The sequence below is a fragment of the Helianthus annuus genome, chromosome 3 (genome assembly GCF_002127325.2).
Source record: "Helianthus annuus cultivar XRQ/B chromosome 3, HanXRQr2.0-SUNRISE, whole genome shotgun sequence".
In the NCBI taxonomy this organism is placed as follows: Eukaryota; Viridiplantae; Streptophyta; class Magnoliopsida; order Asterales; family Asteraceae; genus Helianthus; species Helianthus annuus.
Genome location: NC_035435.2, coordinates 8,908,999 through 8,929,089, shown reverse-complemented (window position 1 = coordinate 8,929,089; position 20,091 = coordinate 8,908,999). Strand labels below are relative to the sequence as shown.

Genomic DNA, 20,091 nt, shown 5'->3' with positions numbered 1-20,091 from the left:
GCCAAAGCTCGGCTCGAGCTCGGCTCATCAATGTTATCATAATTATTAATATATTATATATAAAAAAATTAAATTTTGTATGGGCTCGTTTAGGCTCGCGAGCCTAAACAAGCTTTGTATTTTAGGCTCGAGCTCGAGCTCGATAACAAAACGAGCTCTATTTCAGGCTCGAGCTCGTGCTCGGGCTCGTTAAGGCTCGGCTCGTTCGAGCTTTTAACCGAGCCGATCACGAGTAGCTCTTGAGCCTCTGGCTTGTTTACACCCCTACCGATTTGTCATAATACAACCTCCCACCTATTCAATCATATGATTTTTCAATCTTATATTAACTAAATAAATAAAGATTAATATTCAATCTTATCCTACTTTAAATATAAAAAAATCCGTTAGTTCAGACTAATATTCAGTCTTATCCTACTTTAAATATAAAAAAATCCGTTAGTTTTTTTAAATATATATTTTTATTTATTATTTGGTATATAAAATCATATTTATTCAATCCATGTAATACACGGGGGTTTTTAAAAATATAACTTTTTTTATTATTTGGTAAACACTATTACATTTATTCAACCGTGTAATACAATGGTTTTAAAGATATATTTTTTTATTATTTGGTATATAATATTACATTTATTCAACCAGTACAATACATATGGTTTTTATAGATATAACTTATTTTATTATTTAATATATAAAATTACATTTCTTCAACCTATGCAATAAAGGAGGCTTTTAAAAATATAATGTTTTATTATTTGGTATATAAAATTTATTTATTCAACCCGTGTAATACACGGGTTTATAACCTAGTAGTAGCATAAAGGAAAGCAACCAGTTGTATTCTTGATTAAACAATAATAACAGAAAAGGGCACCTTATATCCAGAAAACGCAATCAATGGCGTCTCTGAGAATTCACGTACTCTGTCGAGCTTGAAAATGTGCCCATAAGCTTTACCGAAAATTGTTTTTTTATTTTTATTTTTTTTTAAAATCATCTTAGTATTGGGTTGGGCCCAATATACCTAATGTTAAGTTGGGTAAATTATAAAACATAAAAAGGTATTTGATAATGGCCTCTATATTGGATTTGTATGGGTTTACACTTTTTTCTTAAATAACATATATATATTGATTTTTTTTAAATCTCGTGCCTCTCGAAATCACGGACCTTGTGCGGAAGTCCTCCTCGCACACCATAAGGGCCGCCCCTGAACGCAATACATGTTGAAAGAAGGTGGGTACTGTTTAAGGTGGTTGGTCCGATGGTGGTGAAGAAGGGGTGTCGTAGTTTCCAGGTTTTGGGTTTTAGGGGTAAGGTTTTAAATGGCAATGACCAGTGGTTTACGATGGAGTGGTGGTAGGTTATGGTGGTCAGACGGAGGTAAATTGTGGTGTAAACAGTGGTTCCGACTGGTAGAAGAGTTTTAGTACGGTGGTGTGGTGGTGGTTATGGAGCGGTTATGGCAGTGGATATGGTGTTCTGGTGGTAGAGATGCGTGTTGTGGTGGTGGAGCAATGGTGGCTATAGAGATGATGAAGATGTGGTTCATATATGAATCTAGGGCTTTTTAGATAAAAATGTAAATACACCAAAATGCCCTCCATCTTAAATTTAAAAAAAAGACACATGTCAATACCATATGGCTACTTAGACTTCTCACATAAAATAAACTTCCTATTTGATATTTTCCCCAAAACATAAATCTGTTCGATTATTTTTCCTTTTCTTTATTATGAACAAAACTCTTAGAAACCTCCGCTTTTCACTTTAATGGTGAAATCTCCCATCTTCATTTCTATCAAACAAGAACCTCATTGTGGTTGATTTGTCGTAAAATTTGTTTAATGGAGGTCTTGAAATTCTTAAGCTATAATATGATTTTTGGAAAGGGTGTAGGGCCCCCGATATTTAGTTTGCTTTGGATCTCTAATACGGTTTAATCGGCCCTGCTAGGCGATTTTGGGTTTGCTACGTAGTGATCTTCATTCACCTTGAATCAGATCGCGTAGTTGTTGATTTTATGTGTTGTGTGAAGTTTATCATATTGATAATCTTTATTGCGTAGTTGTTGATTTTATGTGTCGTGTGAAGTTTATCATATTGATAATCTTTTGAGAGTGTTTAGAGTTGGATAATTTGAGTTTTATATCTTTGGATCTTGTATTTATTTTAAGAACGAGTTGGATCATTTGAGTTATGTATCTTTTGGATCTTGTATTTATTTTAAGAACATTGGGATTAAGCTTCTGGTTTGGGTAGGTTTGTTGTTATGATCCATGTTTTTGACAAGGTTCTAATACGAATCCCAATTAGGATGTAGTATGATGTAGTTTATCTTTTGGTAAAATTGTATAAGAACATGTTTGAAGGGGTATGGTCTGAAATGCAGTGCAGCTTGCGACCCAGCCCTTGCCTGCGCAGGACCATAGCCATACTGAAATCTAAACACTCAGCTGGGTCCAAGGTTTTTCCGCGGGCCACTCCCGCGGACACGCAACTATACCAGCATTAGAAGACCATCAGGACAAGTCGCAGTAGCCTGCAGCCAATCCACATACGCTAGACTCTGTCCCAGACGATCCTCACGATGATCAATTGTGCAGGCAAAACAAACAGTACAAAGGATAATCATATGTTGCCAATCAGTATGCGACACTTCACTGCTCCACGGTCTTCGCTAATGGCTGAGGGCAGATGAGACAACGAGTACATTTGGAAAACAACGTGTAGCCAATCACGGCGTGTGATCGTACTCTCACTTTTACGCACACTACATGTCGTGTCAGGTGGGACCATATCGATATTCCTTGAAAGCGACGTCTAGCCCATGAGCCCATATAGGAGAAAACCTGAGAAAAATATAGTGAAAAAGAAAACCTTGCAAAAAAAAAAAAAAAATTTAAGCATGTTTTTACAATTTTATACGGTTTGTTATCATGATGCATATAAACAAGTTTTGTATGGTTGCATACTTGCATCTGATTCACAAAAGCTCTACATCAATATATGAATGCATCACATTAGTATATGGGGCCAGAAATTTTTTAGCAGCGACAGCGTCGAGCCGAGTAACAGCAAAACCTGTTTTTGGCCCCAAAATTTACAAACTCAGATAGCAAAGCCAAAAAACCTAAAACCGAACCTAACCCTTTGTGAAAATTGAAAGCAGTCGAATGGAAAAAATGAAAGTGAGTGGTTTTTAAAAACCCAAAACCGAAATGCATGACCCTACAAACCGCGACAGTAGGTGTCTCAGCAGAAGCTGTGATTGAGTTTTTAGTTTAAAAAGTCGACTTGTGGGGGAGGCGGTTAATAAAAAAATGCGGCTATCTCATTTTTTTCATTAGGTTGTTGTTTTTTAATTTAAAAAAATGGATAGGCTAAATGGTGTTCCATTTCATTGTTTGAAATGATTATGTTGCATTTAGGTTTAATGGTTGATGGTTTTAGCTGAAAAATGGACTTGTGTGTTTCACTGCCAATGAGATAGGGGTGGAGTGGTAGAGGAAAGACTTGGTGTTCCTTGTGACCCAAGGATAATGTAACCAAATCTGATTTTTGTGAGGTTGGATGCTTGGTTAAATGAGCAAGTGTATGAACAACAATTGAATAAAAATGGCAATGGACACAAGGATTTATACGAGAAAAAAATCCATGATCAATGAATGATCTCTAGCATAAAAAACCTAGGATAGTGAAAACTATCACTATCAACTTTATTGATCAAAAAAGGTTACAACTTTGGATGATAACAAGCTCAATACAATGATTTCTAATGTGAGCGTGTGTGTTCGCCAATATCTTTCTGAGATTCGAATGAGAGCAGTCGTGTGTCTAATATGAGCTTGTTACCCGTTTAAGAAATAACAAAAAAATCCTACTAACCAACTATCCGAAAATCAAGCAAGTTATCCACGATCACCACAACGGTCATCAGACTCATGCATGTGCATAACTAGAAGCATATTCCTCCGAGATTCCCTCCATAACTCAGACCACAAGTGCCTGCAATAGTAAACTGAAAACACAAGGAACAAATGTTAAAACATAAATAATCGTAAGGATCCTGGATCCTCATACTCCCTGTGTTATCCGTTAAGGATCCGTGATCCAGGCCCAGTATCAGGATAGATGATCCTTAATATAAAATTCATGCCCTAAGATGTGTCACGGTGGTTGACACATCGTTCCTTGTCGTTAAAAAAAAAAAACATGTTTCAGTGTAAATAGTGTAAATGGGCTTGTCTTATAGTTGTTAATTAGTTTATAACAGGTTTATCAAGTTATGTTTATATAATACTAGGTTAGAACCCCGTGTATTACACGGGTTGAATAAATGTAATTTTATATACTAAATAACAAAAAGTTATATTTTTATGAACCCTGTATATTGTATGGGTTAAATAAATGTAAGTTTACATATCAAATAATAAAAAATATATCTTTAAAAACCATGTGTATTACACAGATTAAATAAATATAATTTTGTATACTAAATACTAAAAATGTCGTATCTTTAAAAAACCCGTGTATAATCGGGTTGAATAAATCTACCGAATAATAAAAAAATTGCATCCTTAAAAACCCTGTATATTACACATGTTGAATAGATCTAAAAAAGAGTTATATCTATAAAAACTATGTGTATTACACGAATTAAATAAATGTAATTTTGTATATTAAATACTAAGAAAGTCGTATCTTTAAAAAAACTCATGTATAGTGGAGTTGAAAAATCTACCAAATAATAAAAAAAATATATCCTTAAAAACCCCCCATGTATACACGTATTAAATAAATCTACTTTTACATAGCAAATGATAAAAAGTTATATCTTTAAAACTTCGTGTATTACAATATAAATGTAACTTTGAATAGTAAATAATAAAAAATTATTTTTAAAAACCCCGTATTTTACACGAGTTGAATAAATACAATTTTGTATACCAAATAATAAAAAGTTATATTTTTAATAAATTATGATAAATTTAATAATAATTTATTATTGATATATTTAATAAAGAGAGGTATTTGTTTTAAAAATATATTAAACTAGAATTACGACCCGCCGCAATACGGCGGGGATTCTTTAGTTATAACTAATTCGATTTAAGACGCGCACGTTATGTTGAACCTGTCAAACGGGAAAAAATAGACGATGTAAAAACGTTCACCCACACACGAACGTTGCGTCGTGTTAACTCGTAAGATTTAGAACAAAACGTAAAAACGTTAAACCAAAGACGCACGTTCTGATGTGTTAAGTCACAAAATTTAGAACGAAGTATAAAGCGAAAAATTTGCGGAAAACAAAAACTATAAAGGACCAAAGCTGAAAATAAAAAAAGTTGTGAGGATAGATTGCAAAAGATAAAAAGTTTTGTGTTAAAAGTAAAAAAAACAAATAGTTTTGGGTTAAAAGTAATTTATGAAATACTTTTCGGTGAAAAGTAAAAAAATTAATTTTTTTTAAAAACCCCCAAAAGCCAAGGTTTTAACAACCATATGCATAACCATTTTTTTGTTTAAAAAACCCCCAAAGCCAAGATTACCACACATAAGTAAAAAAAATCAAAGTAGTTAAATTGCAAAAGATGGAAACTTTTGAATTAGAAGTGAAAAATCAAATTAATCAAAGTGGTTAAATCGTATAAGATATAAACTTTTGAATTAGAAGTGAAAAATCAAATTAATTAAAAGGGTTAAATTACCAAAGATTAAAACTTTAAACTCAAATTGTCAAATATTAAAACTTTAGGGTTAAAAGGAAACAAAGATTAAACTTAAATTGTTAAAGATAAAAACTTTAGGGTAAAAAAAAAAAATTCTAGTTTTTTTTTTTTAAAACTCCTTAAGCACATGTTACAACACATGTATGCATGTTGAAGTTGCTTATTTAGATGTTAATAATTAACAATTTAGATTTGAGAATAATATTTTATTAATGTATAATAATATTTTAAAAATATTAATTTATTATTTATTTATTTAGTTAATATAAGATAAGTATAGATTTGAGGATACATTTAATGATGGCACGTGTCCAAAAGTTGATTTCTGTAGATAGATAGATTAATAATATTAAAATATCTTTTTCTAGATACGCAAATTACATGGAGCTATGATCCGTGCATGTTAAATTTAAGTGAAACAAACAATAAAAGCATCGTTTCTTTTCGATTGTATGAACCTGGAACAGTAACGGCAACAACAACAATAGGGTATGCATCTTCAATATTGGTAGACATCTCTTATATTAGATAACTATGTTAGGAACTCGTGTATAGTTTGGTTTAGAAATATTTTATGTTTTATAACTATCTTTTCTAATTAACTTTTTCAAAAAACTTAAATAAATATATAGAATACAAAGAGGTTAAATAAGAGAAGAAAAAAAGTCTTAAGTTCTCAGAATTAGGACATGGAACGTAACCAGTTAGGCCTTGAGGTGTACTCTAACTTCATTGGTGTTAAAGATGGCATGAGAAGTTAACATGTCTTTAAAACCACTCCCTCCCCATGTTAGGTGGTGTGAAAACATCTCTTGGTTAACATGTTAACCTAGGTATAAAAAAAGAATAAGAAATTAATATAATTTATTATCAACTACTCCCTCCGTCCCATTTTAGACGCCGCGCGTTGCGGCGGCGCCGTACGCGAGATGATAAATTATAGACTACAATCAACCTGACTCGTATACGAACTAAATTTACGTTGAAACATAAAGCAATCAGAATTGATGCCGTTGAATGAAAATATATTATATTTGACCCGATTTGTTTCCAAACAAAATTTACGCCGAAACGTAGACCAATCCAAAACATACATAAAATAAACACATGTGGTGGCATCGTACGCAGCGTGATAAAATATATACTAAAATTGACCCAACTCATTTCTTAACTAAATTTACGTCGGAACATACAATAACTCAAAGATATAGATATAGATTGTTTTCTTTCAACATCGCATAAACCTTCTAGAAATTCTAAATCTAGAAAACTAATTATTCCACTACACAAAAAAGTGCTAATAAATAGTATGGGAAAAGTACTTTAAAATTTTCTTATAATTATAAAATAACAAAACCTTAGATATCACCTAAATACTAATTTAGTTCATTTATGTGGGCTGCAATAAAAAAAAATATGATTTGTGGACATAATCTTTTTTTTGAAACACACACAAAGCCAATGATACAATCAACCTAAGCTAAACCTTGTTACTTATTTATAATATATAATGTTTGTTTTAGCTAATAACTTAATGAAATTGTATTATTATTTATTTATTTTGAATTTAATTTAAATATTAAAATAATTAAAAAATTGTAGCTGAGGTAGAGTTAACAAGGTTAAACCATTTCCTTAGGATGAGGTGGAGTAAAAAGGGAAAAACGGATGATGTGGCGTTTATATGGAGTTAAGAAGAGTTAAGGTATACTGCATGACCTTCGTTATATATTATGTACATGTCTCTTAAGGGGGAGATCCTATGTTCAAACCTGGACAAAAGAGTAATTTAAGATCTATTGTGTAAGGTAGGAGAACAACATTTGTTTTTCAAAAAAAAAAAAATATTAGATACTGGGTTAGAAACATGTATTACATGAGGTTGCGTACTTGTGTATTAAAAATTAATGCAACAAAAGTATTTAAATAATAAATAATTACATGTCACATCTATAATATACTGATTTATTATAAAAATTCATTACATGTCAAAAGGAAAATATTCAAATTAATGTTACATTTATAATTTAAAAATCTATTAATACAAATAAAAACTATAAATTTTGATTTTGGTCCCATGGTTTATAGGCCACTGTTATTATTTACAAATTTGATTTTTTTTTTTTTACAATTTTAATACCAATGTTTTCATTATATTGCAATTTTACTCCACTAATCTTCTAGTTAAAACCAAGTCACATAATAGGTGTAATGCTTCGCATTTCTGTACTTTTCATATTTAGACTGGTTTTATTCGTACTTCTATTTTTAGAAACTTGTATTTATTTAGTATTCAAATTTTTTTCCAACCTTGCAATTATAATTAACATGCAAGTTATAACACACGATATAGTTCGTGTATATATATATATAGTTAACCTGATTAACTTTCTATACAAACGGTGAAGTTTAGACACACGAGAGATGTATCTCATCATAACGCAAAGTTATTTGGAATAACTTCCTATACAAGATAACTCGATTAAATTCTTACACAAGTTTCAAAGTTTTGAAACTAGAGGGACTTGTCTTACACATGAACTAAAGTTAATTTGATTAACTTCTTATCCAAGTTTAAAGAGCTTGAAACATGAGGGACTGCTTGTGTAAAATTCAAACCAACCCAACCCTAGCCGCCCCATTCCCACGTTCGTCTATCCCTCTTTCTACTCTCTCTCTCTCTCTCTCTAGGCGATCAAGAAAGCAAGTAAGAAGTCTCATCTTTTTCGGGTTCTGGTCTTCATCTCCATCGCTCTAGGTAATCCATCGAACACACTCACATAACTTGAAGTTCATGGCTGCGTTTTGTCGATTTTCATGAGTTCCTGAATGTATGAAAACCTAGGTTTTGCTATAAACAAGAATCTTGATAGTTTTGAAGGTTGTTGATTTGTATGGTTCGTATACATGAATGTATGCTTAGGGTTTTTGACTTATTACATGATATTAATGGTGACTTGTTGTTGAATCTGGTGTATTTGGGGTTATACATGATTAGGGGTGCAAACGAGCCGAGCCGAGCCCGAGCTTGACCAGGCTCGAGCTCGAGCTCGATTAACTTTATGTGAGCTCGATTCGAGCTTTGTTTTCAAGGCTCGAGCTCGGCTCGTTTATTATCTATTAATTAATATATTAAATAAAAATAATATAAATAATAGACTTTTTAGGCTCGTGAGCTCGATAAGTGAAGCTTGGGCTCGAGCTCGTCTACTAAATAAGCTTATTTTTAGGTTCGAGATTGGCTTGTAAACAAGTTTGAATAAGCTCGGCTCAACTCGGCTCGTTTACACTAAGGCTCGATAAGGCTCGACGAGCCTAACGAGCTTCACATGCGAGGCTCGAGCTCGGGCTCGATAAACAGACGAGCTTTATTTTAGGCTCAAGCTCGGCTCGGGCTCGATAAGGCTCGGCCCGTTTCGAGCTTTTTCTCGAGCCGATCTCGAGTAGCTCGCGAGCCGCTCGGCTCGTTTGCACCCCTAACATGATATACGGCTTGGATTTAGGTTACACAAGATCATAAACACGTTTTTATGAAGAGATGAAAGTAAACAGATTATGTCCGAATTTTACAGCCGATTTGTATCGGCTGTAACGAGGTCAAAACATAACGAAATTGATTGTTTCTTGAGTCTTAAACGTAGTGTTTTGAATTACGCTTCAAACCTCATTGGTTTCATAATTTTTCGACAAGTTTAAGTCGGTCAAAAGATTTTTACCAAAAGATGTTTACGGTATTAACGGTCCAGGATGCATTTTCTTGTAGAAAGGGTAGCCTATTACGAGATTCATAACTTGGTCTAGGTTTGGAATTAATACTTGAAAATTTCACAATAGATATTTCTTTCTAGGAGGTTAGAAAATTCTCCAATTGTGGTTTAGTAGAAGTACATAATCAGTCCCTGAGTCAACTAGTTTTAATAATTTACAAATTGATCCTTATTCAGTTATATATATTAACTGAGTTAGTTTTTAAAGAAGGATTTCTATTATAAAAGTTCGGATCCTCCATTTTCTGAAGATTTTTTTTTTGATTTGATCTCTCAAACTCAATTCAGGTTAGCTCTCTCGATCTTGTCTACATAAACCCTAATTCAGGTCGCTTTCGGTTCAATTTCTAATTCCTTTTCATATAATTTTATATGTATATGCCTCTGTATGTGTTTTAGGGTTCGCTCGATCCTAATTTAAACCCTAATTTGTTGCAAAATTGGTCAAATTGATGAATACTGATGACTTATATCATGTTCGATTGATTCCTGCATACGCTTTTACCTGATTATCATGGCGGTATTTGAAATTGAATTCGTATATTTGACTTTTTAGGTTACACATTGCAATCTGTGTGTATTTGTATGTCAAGTTAAGTTAGGTTTTAACTTCTGAATCGATTTTGATGTTCATAATTCTCTTAGAAGCTGAATTCATACCAAAATTTGTTTAATTTCATCAGTACTTTAACTTTCGGTGCATAGAAATTGTGATAATTTCTTTGAGTCGACACAGATCGGTAGTTTGAGAGTTGAGACTTGGAGAGTGTTTATTTACTCTCCAAGTTTTACATCGGAAAATTCTTAGCACTTGGACTTGGACCATTTTGTGAAAATTACTAGCACCAAAATTGAAAATCTATGCGTTGCTATGTTATCAAAGACGCAAGGCGCAAGCGAGGCGCATCGGTCTCGCCCGGAGCCTAGGCGCAAGGCGCAAAAAAAGCGTGGGCTTTTTTAAGAAAAGCGCACTTAGAGAAAAAAAATATAAAAAATATGCTATGCTTTGAAAATAAATAAGATTCCACATATAAAATTAAAAAAACTATTATATATGCCATTTAAGATCATGTAGCTAATAGTCAGTTTCATTTTTTTCAGTTTTCCTGCTTATCCACTGCGCCTAAGCACCGTTTTTGCGCCTAGGCGCGCGCCTTTTTGCGCCTCAGCAGCGTTTTTTCAGAAAAACCCATTTTTGCGCCTAGGCTACCACCAGGCGCTATACGTGCGCCTCGCTGCGCCCGGGCGCCTAGGCGCGCGCTTTTTGCGCTTTTGACAACATAGATGCGTTGTCAAATTAGGGATTTTTAGGTCAATCTTCCTTAGTTCCAATAGATACTAGAATGCCTAATTGTTAAGTTGGTTCTTTCAAACCGTAATTGCTTGTTTTGTAGACCATTCAAATTGATTCTTTCAAACCGTAATTGCTTGTTTTGTAGACCATATGAGTGGTAACCGTATCATAAATGTAAAAATGGACATACTGTTATGTATATCCGTATATGCGTGTGTATCAATATACGTGTTAGTGGTGTTCAAAAATATCCGAATCCGAAATAAATTAGCTTCGGTTGAGGAAATCTATGTACATTTCTCCATACATCCGTATATGCGTGTGTATCAATATATGTGTTAGGGGTGTTCAAAAATATCCGAATCCGAAATAAATTAGCTTCGGTTGAGGAAATCTATGTGCATTTCTCCGTACTTGGTAAATCTCATGTTTCATGTTTTTGCGAGGAAGATGGCGGAGAATATGCTTTCGTCGGATGGGTCATTGCAGAGTGGGGATGTGTTTTCGTCAATTACTCAGGTATGGGGTGATATTTGAAGCTTGTAGTAACAATTTAATTTAAGGTACAATGGTGAAAAAAAAATTTCAGTTTTTTTTTTATAAAAATCGGAACTTTTTATATTTTCAGCCAAAAACACGTAATGTACACATATATAGAATTTAAAAAAAAAATTCTTACATAAAAATCAGGAAAACGAGTCAGTAGTCACAAGTCGAGTAATTAACAAGTATGATGTAAATGACTTTATCTGTTAAATTTCAGATTACAAGTATCGCGGATACGGTAAAAGGGACAATTCAAGCACAATCTCAATCAGTTCAATCAACTGCAAGAAAAGAACCAATTCAATCTCAATCCAACTCTTCAGTTCAATCAACTGCAAGAAGATTGAAGAGGAATGACAAGGGAAGAGAGATACTCACACCAAAAGTTTGTTTTACTATCCCGGAGGAAGAGGAAGTGGAGATGCGAAACGTCAAAGCACGAATTCTAAGGTTGATTGATCGAAAAACGGCAAACTGTGGCAGCCAGAAAAAGAAGGATAAGCTGGCAGCTGCAAAAGCAATGTTCATAGAGGCTATTGAAGAGCCAGATGATGATGATATTTAAAGTTCTAGGAGCAAAAGAGAAGCCAAACTTTTAATTAGCATCTGTTAACTTTCAATAAGCCTTTGTTATATTAGTTAACTAGATTAGAACCCGCGTGTACACGCGGTTTAACAAATGAAAGTTGGGTGGTAAACCCACTCGGTACCGAACCCCCATCAACCGCCAACCTTTTGCCGACACCCCTTTACTGATTTTTGGATTCAATTTCGGTGAACCTTCACCGAGTCGGTGAGAGTGAAGGGGGAGAGAGATGGGTGTGTGGTGGGGTCCATTCATTCTCAACCAATCACACATTTTTCCTTTTTTTTAAATAGTTTACCTAAACCCCATTAGGTAAACCACCGCCAACGTTTTTGAAAATTAGGTAAACAATTTAGGTGAATTGACGTGGCACTGTCTGATTGGGTGAATGAGGAGTTTATCTATTCCACATAGGTAACTACTCCCTTCACTCTAACCCTCCAAGTTTCACTTATGTCACTTTTTTGAAACAAAAGTAAATATCCCTCGAGGTTTTACTTAAGCCACCAACACTTTCTAGTAGATTATTAAAAAAAGTGATAGAAAAACAATAATTGACTAAAAAAATGAATTATTGATAAACCATTTACCTATGAACTCTATAACCAAGACATGGAATTAAAAGAGGTGGAATGGCACAACGAATTCCAACTACTTCCAGGCTGCAGTAAAATTCTTATTAAAAATCATAACACCTCAAATAAAGTATAGAGCTATAAATATTGGTCTGACAAGTATAGCAGTCAAATACCCGTTACAAATCCTAGCACCCAACATACTCCACACAAGTAGGCCCTACTAAAACTATTACATGACCAAAAGCAATTCAATAGGTCTAGCTTAAAATGATCATAACACACTTCCAATGAAAAAAATGGTCTGACTTGAGTATCATACGCATTGGACACACGAGCGACTTCCTTAAATTTTAACCGTGGATGCATCGACTAAACCAAAAATGAAATTTTCTTGAATGGTTGTCACATATCATTTCGAGATATTACTTGGGCCTCAATAACGTGGTTGGCTAGTAATAGGACCTGTACCCAAGTTCCACAAGAGTATTAGCAATACATAAAAAATGTATTAGCGAGACACCACAAGAGTACATACAAAGTATAATCTATATAAAAATTCACATATTTTTTTTGACAGTCCAAATTTTTCTGTCCGAACATGGGTGAATCAAGAATTATGTTACAAGGTCGGTCCCTCCATAATGGCTGCATTATGTTGTGCATACTCGATCTTCTTTCCCAACCAACCTACCGAAAAGAAAAGAAATTGAAAACATAATGCTTTAGCTAATCTTACAAAACGTAGAGAATTTTGATAATGTTTATCCTATTGATAGTTATTTGTAGAGTTCAAAGACTCAAGTCAGTCCTTTTTTAAAACGTTTTGACCCGAGCCCATTTTGGTCAGATCCCTGTTTGACATGCTATACTAAAGATCCCCATTGAGAATTGGGCCAGCGGACACTTATGCCAGTTATTGTAACCATGTACCTAGATAATAATAAGAACTCTCAAGATAAAGAATACGTATTACATTACACCACCCATTAACAATGAAGACACTTATCATATCTATACTGTATAATAAAAGAAGGGGAAATCACCAAAATGGCCATTGACTGGTCAATTTTTCCAAAATGGCCAACTGAAACGGCTCCCCAAGCCTTTACACGAATTCCGACACGGCTTAAGAGAGCTTTCCTCATCAGCCACTCATGTTTTGCCACGTGGCACCTCTGTTCAGTCCTTGTCTTCTTCCCCAATTTGGCTGTTTTGGTCATTTCAGTCACCAACCACCAATTTTCATCATTCACGACATCAGTTCATCATCATCCGTCGTCTTCTCCACCATTATCTCCGGCACCCATCTCCGATTAACCTGCTACATCATCGTCTCTAGTCTTCTTCTCCGACAGCCACCGTTCACCAACGACCACCGCTGTTAACACCGGTCACCGTACAACCCACCTTCATAATCACCGTCGTCATCTCCTTCTTCTCCGGCGACAACCACCATCGACCACCATCATCACCTTCACCTTTATCATATCTTCCGACGATCTCCCGACGACCTCCTTTCCTCCGCTGAAATCTTCTCCGGTTAACTTCTCCGGCGACCCTCGTCACCATCATCTCTCTCCGACACCTGCGACCTTCATCATTTATCAACCTTCATCATCATTTCTCCGGCACTGTCGTTACACCACTCCGATCAACAACCACCGTTTAAACCTTAAGACCTCCATCATCTCCGTGCACCATCGCACCTCTTGCCTTAATCAATCTCCATTCAGTTCCGTTCCGACACGTCTTCTCCGGTCATACTTGGCGGCTGCGTTATTTTTAGGGTTTTGGAAGGATAAACGAAGAAGACGTTCTTTTTTGGCGTTTATGATTACCCCACGTGACACCTCTTTTCAGTCCTTGTCTTCTTCCCCGAAATGACAAACGATGTCGGATGACAAAAAAAAAGGAAGAGAGAAGGTGTGTCGCCACGTGGCAAAATGTGAGTGGCTGATAAGGAAAGCTCTTTTGAGCCGTGTCGGAATTCGTGTAAAGGCTTGGGGAGCCGTTTCAGTTGGCCATTTTGGAAAAATTGACCAGTCAATGGCTATTTTGGTGATTACCCCATAAAAGAAACCAACTTTGGGACACTTGTCATCATATTAGGCCATGTCTTAGGGATAATTATTATTTAAGTTTAATCTTTTCTTATTAATTATAAATAACCTTCCTATGAAATATTATTTAGTTTAATATCTTATAGATAATTATTATTTAATTTAATCTCTTCTAAATAATTATAGATAACTCTTATACTAAATATTATTTTATTATTATTTATTTTTATTTTCATTAATATATATAATAATTTAACGAAGGATACGATCAAATTTACATTGCACATGTGAGATTATTTGTACCATTAGATAACCATTTTGATTTTTCTAATAGTTGAATACATACTCACTTTTAAATAAAGACAAGACACTATAAGAACAAGATAGAAATTAATACATATTCCTATAACTCACTATATATGGTCAACACTCGTACATGTGTTTTTACATTTTTCTGTTTAAAGTTAGTTTTGTATTAATACAACACACACATATAGAGTAAAGAGATGTTCAATTTCTAACCATATTTAACTATACGACAATAACCAAGTTGACGCTGTAGATATGTTTCAAAATGTGACACATAATATAGTTTTTTACGCCTCTCTCTCTATAGTTTATGTACCTTTTACAATTGTTATAAAAAAAGAGTTAAATGTCATTTTAGTTAAACTAGAAATTACACCCACGCGCGTTGCGGCGCGGGCTACGAAGCCAGAAACGTTGCTAACACGTGTTATAACGTATGACATCAAACAAACATTTTAACTTCGTCGTGGGAAACACATAAAATTTATTTTTTTACTTGAACTAATATATGTTTATTTAATCGAACCATTTGACCCAAACTTGTTTTGCCAGATCTACTTAAGAGTAATTAACATTCATTTTTGGTGACAGGTTGGCTGAAAATGCAAACAGGACATGCTGCAATGTGCTATGAATCCAACAATACTTAATTCTTAACTTCAATTCCAAAAAATTGACTTCAAGGGCCCATAACTAACAATAATTTATCAAGCATCAAATTTATAACCATTAGGACTACCATTTCTTTTAAAAATACATTAGTCCAATATATCACATATAATCACTTTGTACTCCAAAGTAATGAACAAAGCTTCAAGAGTAAGTGGTCACAACATGACCCTTGAATAATCAAGTAGATATATGTTGTTTTCCAGTGGAGACAAATAAATTGAAGGAAAAGGTACCTTGGAAAAGAGTTGTTGGCAAAGTTTTGGTGTTAATTTTAGTTGAAAAAAGAGGGACAGTAGCATCTGGTAATGTGAAGAAACAGAAATGAGTGATTTGTTTGAGATCTATAAACGCGTCTTAGACAAGTGTAGTATTAATGTCGTTATGAAACTATGAACAACACAGGCAATCGACGAAACTATACAAGGATCTTAACTTCTGCAAACTCTTGCTAGTTAGGATTAGATTTTCACCATGTACATGATCCTCCAGTCTAGACCTTTTACTTTGTCCACAAAGCAGGGAAAAAAGTATAGCTGACATTTTAAAGAACAAAAACAAAATTTTAGTCAGTTTCAATAAACAACGAAGGTAAGTAAACGAAGTATTACCATGGCATCTTACATGTCATCACCAATTTCTTCATTAATAAACTCCTTAATGCTTTCACCAAATTCCTTGAACAATATATAAACCAAAGAACTCATAATTTTCTAGTGGAACTAATTCCAATTCCTTCTTTCACTAATTCCGATTCCCTAAAAAAAGCACCTGCAATTATGATGCCATTTTTCTTTTTAGAAATCCAATTTACAATTAGAACACCTCTTTTTTGTTTGCGAAAGGATTCATCTTAACTAACATCAACATTTTGAGCATAAAAAAGTTATTTAAAACATAACCTATCCTTACCCCCATGGGTCGGCTGAATCCCCAAGAGCATGTACATTGTTTCCCTACAAAATACGATCCAAACAACACCCCAAACCGTACTCAACCAATCTAAAACCACGAACATTACAATAAAACATGCTTCAAACAAACTCAATTCATCGAACATTTGGTACTGAATAACAAAAACCCTTAATTTATCAAAACTTACATGATTGTCGGATAAAGAATGCATCAGGCATGTTAATTCTCCCATGCCTATCAAAGCCGAAACACAGAGACAAACAAATAACCCTTAAAGTAAAATAGAGCAAGGTAAATTTCCCGTTACAAAATGTTTAATCGCAACAACACATTAGTGAAGTTCCGTATGTCACCTGTCAAGAGGTATAATTTCATGCTTCCTTTCAGTTAGTTCACGATTCAAGCATGTTGGGACTTTTTCAATCCCACCAAACCTATTGGAAAAAAAACCATATTTGATTTCCAAAACACAAAATTCAATACCACTTTCAGTCACAATAAACAACCAAAAATTAAACAATTCACTCTCAATCAATGAGACAAGATTGTTAGGGTTTCAATTCACTCACCTGGGCGGAAGCAGTGGACGACGACCACGGCGATAAAAAGGATTAGGGAGGCCAGCCGGAGATGGGTTGTCGATGATGATCTTGGATTTGTACTCAGTGAGAGTGATGAAGTCGATTGTGCATGTACTTGTGGCTGGGTGAAACGAAGAAGACATCACAGATGTGATATTTCTTCTAAAAGAAGGTTTTTTATGGTAGGGAAGATGAAAGGATGCTCAGAGACACAGGGTATATGATATCTTTGAAGAAAGAGGGTTTTGTGATGGAGAACCTAGTAGATGTAATTTTTTTTTTTCTGGAAACACCCAAAGCTGAAGTTACAACCTACCTAAGCACAAAGTTGTTGCTTATTTATATGGTTTTAATTGTTATAATAAAGGTATCGAAAAGAATTAGAGTAAATTTGTATATTACAAATAAAAAGTATGTGTTTGTCATATGATATAGATATAATTTTATTACACATAATATGATGACAAGTGTCCCAAAGTTGGTTTCTTTTATTATATAGTACAGATTATATCTATTTTATTACATAATTTTAAACAAATCGTATATAATTTCACTATTACTTTATATATAAAATTATATTTATTACGGGCTTTTTATATATAATTATGGCTGCTTATTTGCTTTTTGAATAACATGTTTGACCACTCTATTTTCTTTTCAATAATTATCTCCACAATCACCATATTTATGGTGTACCGAGTATACTCATTAGTTTTTTTTTTAAATATAATTTTCTTATTTTTTGGTATATAAAATCATCTTTATTCAAGCCGTGTAATACACGAGGGTTTTAAAGATATAACTTTTTTATTATTTGGTAAACAATATTACATTAATTCAACCAATGTAATACATGTGGTTTTAAAGATATAACTTTTTTTATTATTTGATATATAAAATTACATTTATTCAATCCGTACAATATGGTTCTTATAGATATAACTTTTTATTATTTAATATATAAAATTATATTTATTCAACCCGTGCAATAAAGGAGGTTTTTAAAGATATATTGTTTTATTATTTAGTATATAAAATGTATTTATTCAACCTGTGTAATACACGGGGTTTTAAAGTATTATAGATTTAACTGGAGTCTCCCCCCTTGTCGGGCTCAAGGACAAGGGCTTTGTCATAGGGCAAGCGGTACTCAAGGCAGAGACGAGCAAAGTGGCAAAACATGAGAAATCCTGCATGGAGAATCAACATGTGTTTGTCCCGTTTGCGTTTGATACTTTTGGTGGTCTCGCTCCTAACGCTGTGCGACTTTTGAATCGGGTTCAAAAAGTCGTTAATAGTAATTCTTCGTCGCCAAAGGTTTCAAACTTTGTATTTAGTAGAATTGGTTTTTCTATTCAAAAGGGGGTGGCGGCGCAACTTGTTGCCCGACTACCTGCCATTGCTTTGTAATTGCCATTTTTTGTGTGGAATGATATTGTCTTTTTATGATAAAAAAAAAAGATAAATTCCTATTAGCTAGTTCACAACGGATACCCCAACGGAGTTTTTTCATTCCTAAATTTTATTTATCAACAACCAAAAAATCAAGCAGCTAAAAGACATGGTAACATGGAATTTGCATTCATTAAATAAATATTAAATACAGACTAATATGTAAGGGTAATAAAACAAATATCAAATAAAATAATACAGAACCCCAACCTTTTGTTCAACAACCAAGAATGAAAAAAAAATCAAAGCATAAGAATATCACAATAAAAGACAATTTATATGAGTAATCTTAAAGAAAAACGCAAAAACCATTGATTCAATCTAAGAACAGAATGAATAAGATGAAGTCCGGATAATCTTACCTTGTATTAGAACGATCAGGAACCAAATGACTTGGAGAAAGAATCAGATAAAAAGGGATGATACGATTGAGGATTTTAAAATTAGGGTTTCTACATAGAAGATGATATAGTGGGTGTTTGGGTTAGCTTATTTTGGAGCAACTTATAACTTATTGATAAGTTGTTTTTAGAGTATTTGTTTTAACTTATTTAAGTTATTTTTGTGTGTGGAGAAGTTGTTTTTGAGAAGTTAGAAATTGTAACTTATAACTTATATAAGTTAATAAGTTGTTTTTTAGAAGGAATCCCAAACACCCCCATAGAAGATGAGAAGGGAAAGAGGATATGATGGGAAAAAGGGCGTGGATACCGGTTATAAGAGATTATATAGGATCTAGAAGTTTGTTCATGGGTCAGGAGTTATACCTGCATCTACTACCCATTTAATCAAAGGATCCCTCCTTGAGTGACATGTGTCTCAAACTTGGTTTTCTTTTATTATAGTAGATAGATCTGTATCCTAATAATTTGGTTGTGTTTCACGAAAGGACATGCAAGACCAACACCTCTTAAGTTAATTCTTAGCACTTCATGATTATTTTTCTGAGTAATACAGGGACAGTTTGTGTCATTTTCGAAACCTCAGGGACTGTTTTTGTGTTTTTGTAAAAACTGAAACTACAGGGGCCAAAGTGAAAATTTTCAAAAATCAGAAATAAAAAGAGGTTCTTCCTCATAGAACCGGCTAAACGGTACTAATACTCGGGGTATTAGTGCTCACACAAACAATTTATTTTTTTTACAGAGAGTATTTAAAAAAACAAGTCTAGTAACAGACATATATATCGGCTAAAATTGACTAATATGCGGGGTATTAGTGTTCACACAAACTAGTGTGATATAATAGAGAGTGGAGTTGTGTGGGTTTAAAAACGTTTGGTTTGAAAATGAAAAGTCAAAAATTTGAATAGGCCTGGCAAATTGGGCAGGTTGTGTGGGTTTGGGTCATGGGTCAATATGGGTCTGGGTTAGAGTGGGTTTGGGTCAAGATGGGTAAATTATTGAAAACCGTTTGGTTCCAGTTTTTCGGTTTTAGCAACGGTTTGGTTCGGTTATTAGTCTACTAATATTTCATCAAGATAGAAGGTAATACCGGGTTATTAGTCTACTAATAGAACACAATAGCCTAATACCCTCGTTATTAGTGTTGCCATTAAAAAAGACACACATACACATAGTCTCTTATAGAAGTGCA

The 20,091-nt window shown here is 33.9% G+C and overlaps 2 protein-coding genes across 9 annotated transcripts; one reads left to right on the top strand and one right to left on the bottom strand.

Moving 5' to 3' along the window:
- The first annotated feature begins 8,350 nt into the window (after positions 1–8,350).
- LOC110928597 lies at positions 8,351–12,192 on the top strand. Of its 2 annotated transcripts, XM_035987364.1 has the most exons (4): positions 8,377–8,496; positions 9,794–9,833; positions 11,250–11,318; positions 11,563–12,192. In XM_035987364.1, the coding sequence occupies exons 3-4, from the start codon at positions 11,250–11,252 to the stop codon at positions 11,908–11,910; spliced, it is 417 nt and encodes a 138-aa protein (XP_035843257.1). In that variant the 5' UTR covers positions 8,377–8,496; positions 9,794–9,833; the 3' UTR covers positions 11,911–12,192. The 2 variants fall into 2 exon arrangements, with proteins under 2 accessions (XP_035843256.1, XP_035843257.1); XM_035987363.1 differs by lacking the exon at positions 9,794–9,833 and having other exon boundaries at positions 8,351–8,496.
- Positions 12,193–15,858: 3,666 nt separating this feature from the next.
- Positions 15,859–17,417, bottom strand: LOC110927522. Of its 7 annotated transcripts, none has more exons than XM_035987361.1 (6): positions 17,032–17,417; positions 16,816–16,896; positions 16,650–16,732; positions 16,450–16,549; positions 16,172–16,318; positions 15,859–16,083 (listed from the first exon to the last, which is right to left on the bottom strand). In XM_035987361.1, exons 1-5 carry the CDS (start codon positions 17,184–17,186, stop codon positions 16,306–16,308), a joined length of 432 nt encoding a protein of 143 aa, XP_035843254.1. In that variant the 5' UTR covers positions 17,187–17,417; the 3' UTR covers positions 15,859–16,083; positions 16,172–16,305. The 7 variants fall into 7 exon arrangements, with proteins under 7 accessions (XP_035843254.1, XP_022026795.1, XP_022026794.1 ...); XM_022171103.2 differs by having other exon boundaries at positions 16,159–16,318; positions 16,460–16,549; XM_022171102.2 differs by having other exon boundaries at positions 16,460–16,549.
- Between the last annotated feature and the right edge of the window lie 2,674 nt (positions 17,418–20,091).

What these genes read in the sequence shown, in the direction of transcription:
- LOC110928597 (XM_035987363.1), top strand. Translation starts at nt 11,250, where the DNA reads ATGGCGGAGAATATGCTTTCGTCGGATGGGTCATTGCAGAGTGGGGAT. An exon ending in TGTTTTCGTCAATTACTCAG is followed by an intron (nt 11,319 to 11,562) that starts GTATGGGGTGAT and finishes GTTAAATTTCAG; the next exon opens with ATTACAAGTATCGCGGATAC.
- LOC110927522 (XM_022171103.2), bottom strand. Translation starts at nt 17,186, where the DNA reads ATGTCTTCTTCGTTTCACCCAGCCACAAGTACATGCACAATCGACTTC. An exon ending in ATTCTTTATCCGACAATCAT is followed by an intron (nt 16,550 to 16,649) that starts GTAAGTTTTGAT and finishes TCGTGGTTTTAG; the next exon opens with ATTGGTTGAGTACGGTTTGG. An exon ending in GATTCAGCCGACCCATGGGG is followed by an intron (nt 16,319 to 16,459) that starts GTAAGGATAGGT and finishes TCATAATTGCAG; the next exon opens with GTGCTTTTTTTAGGGAATCG.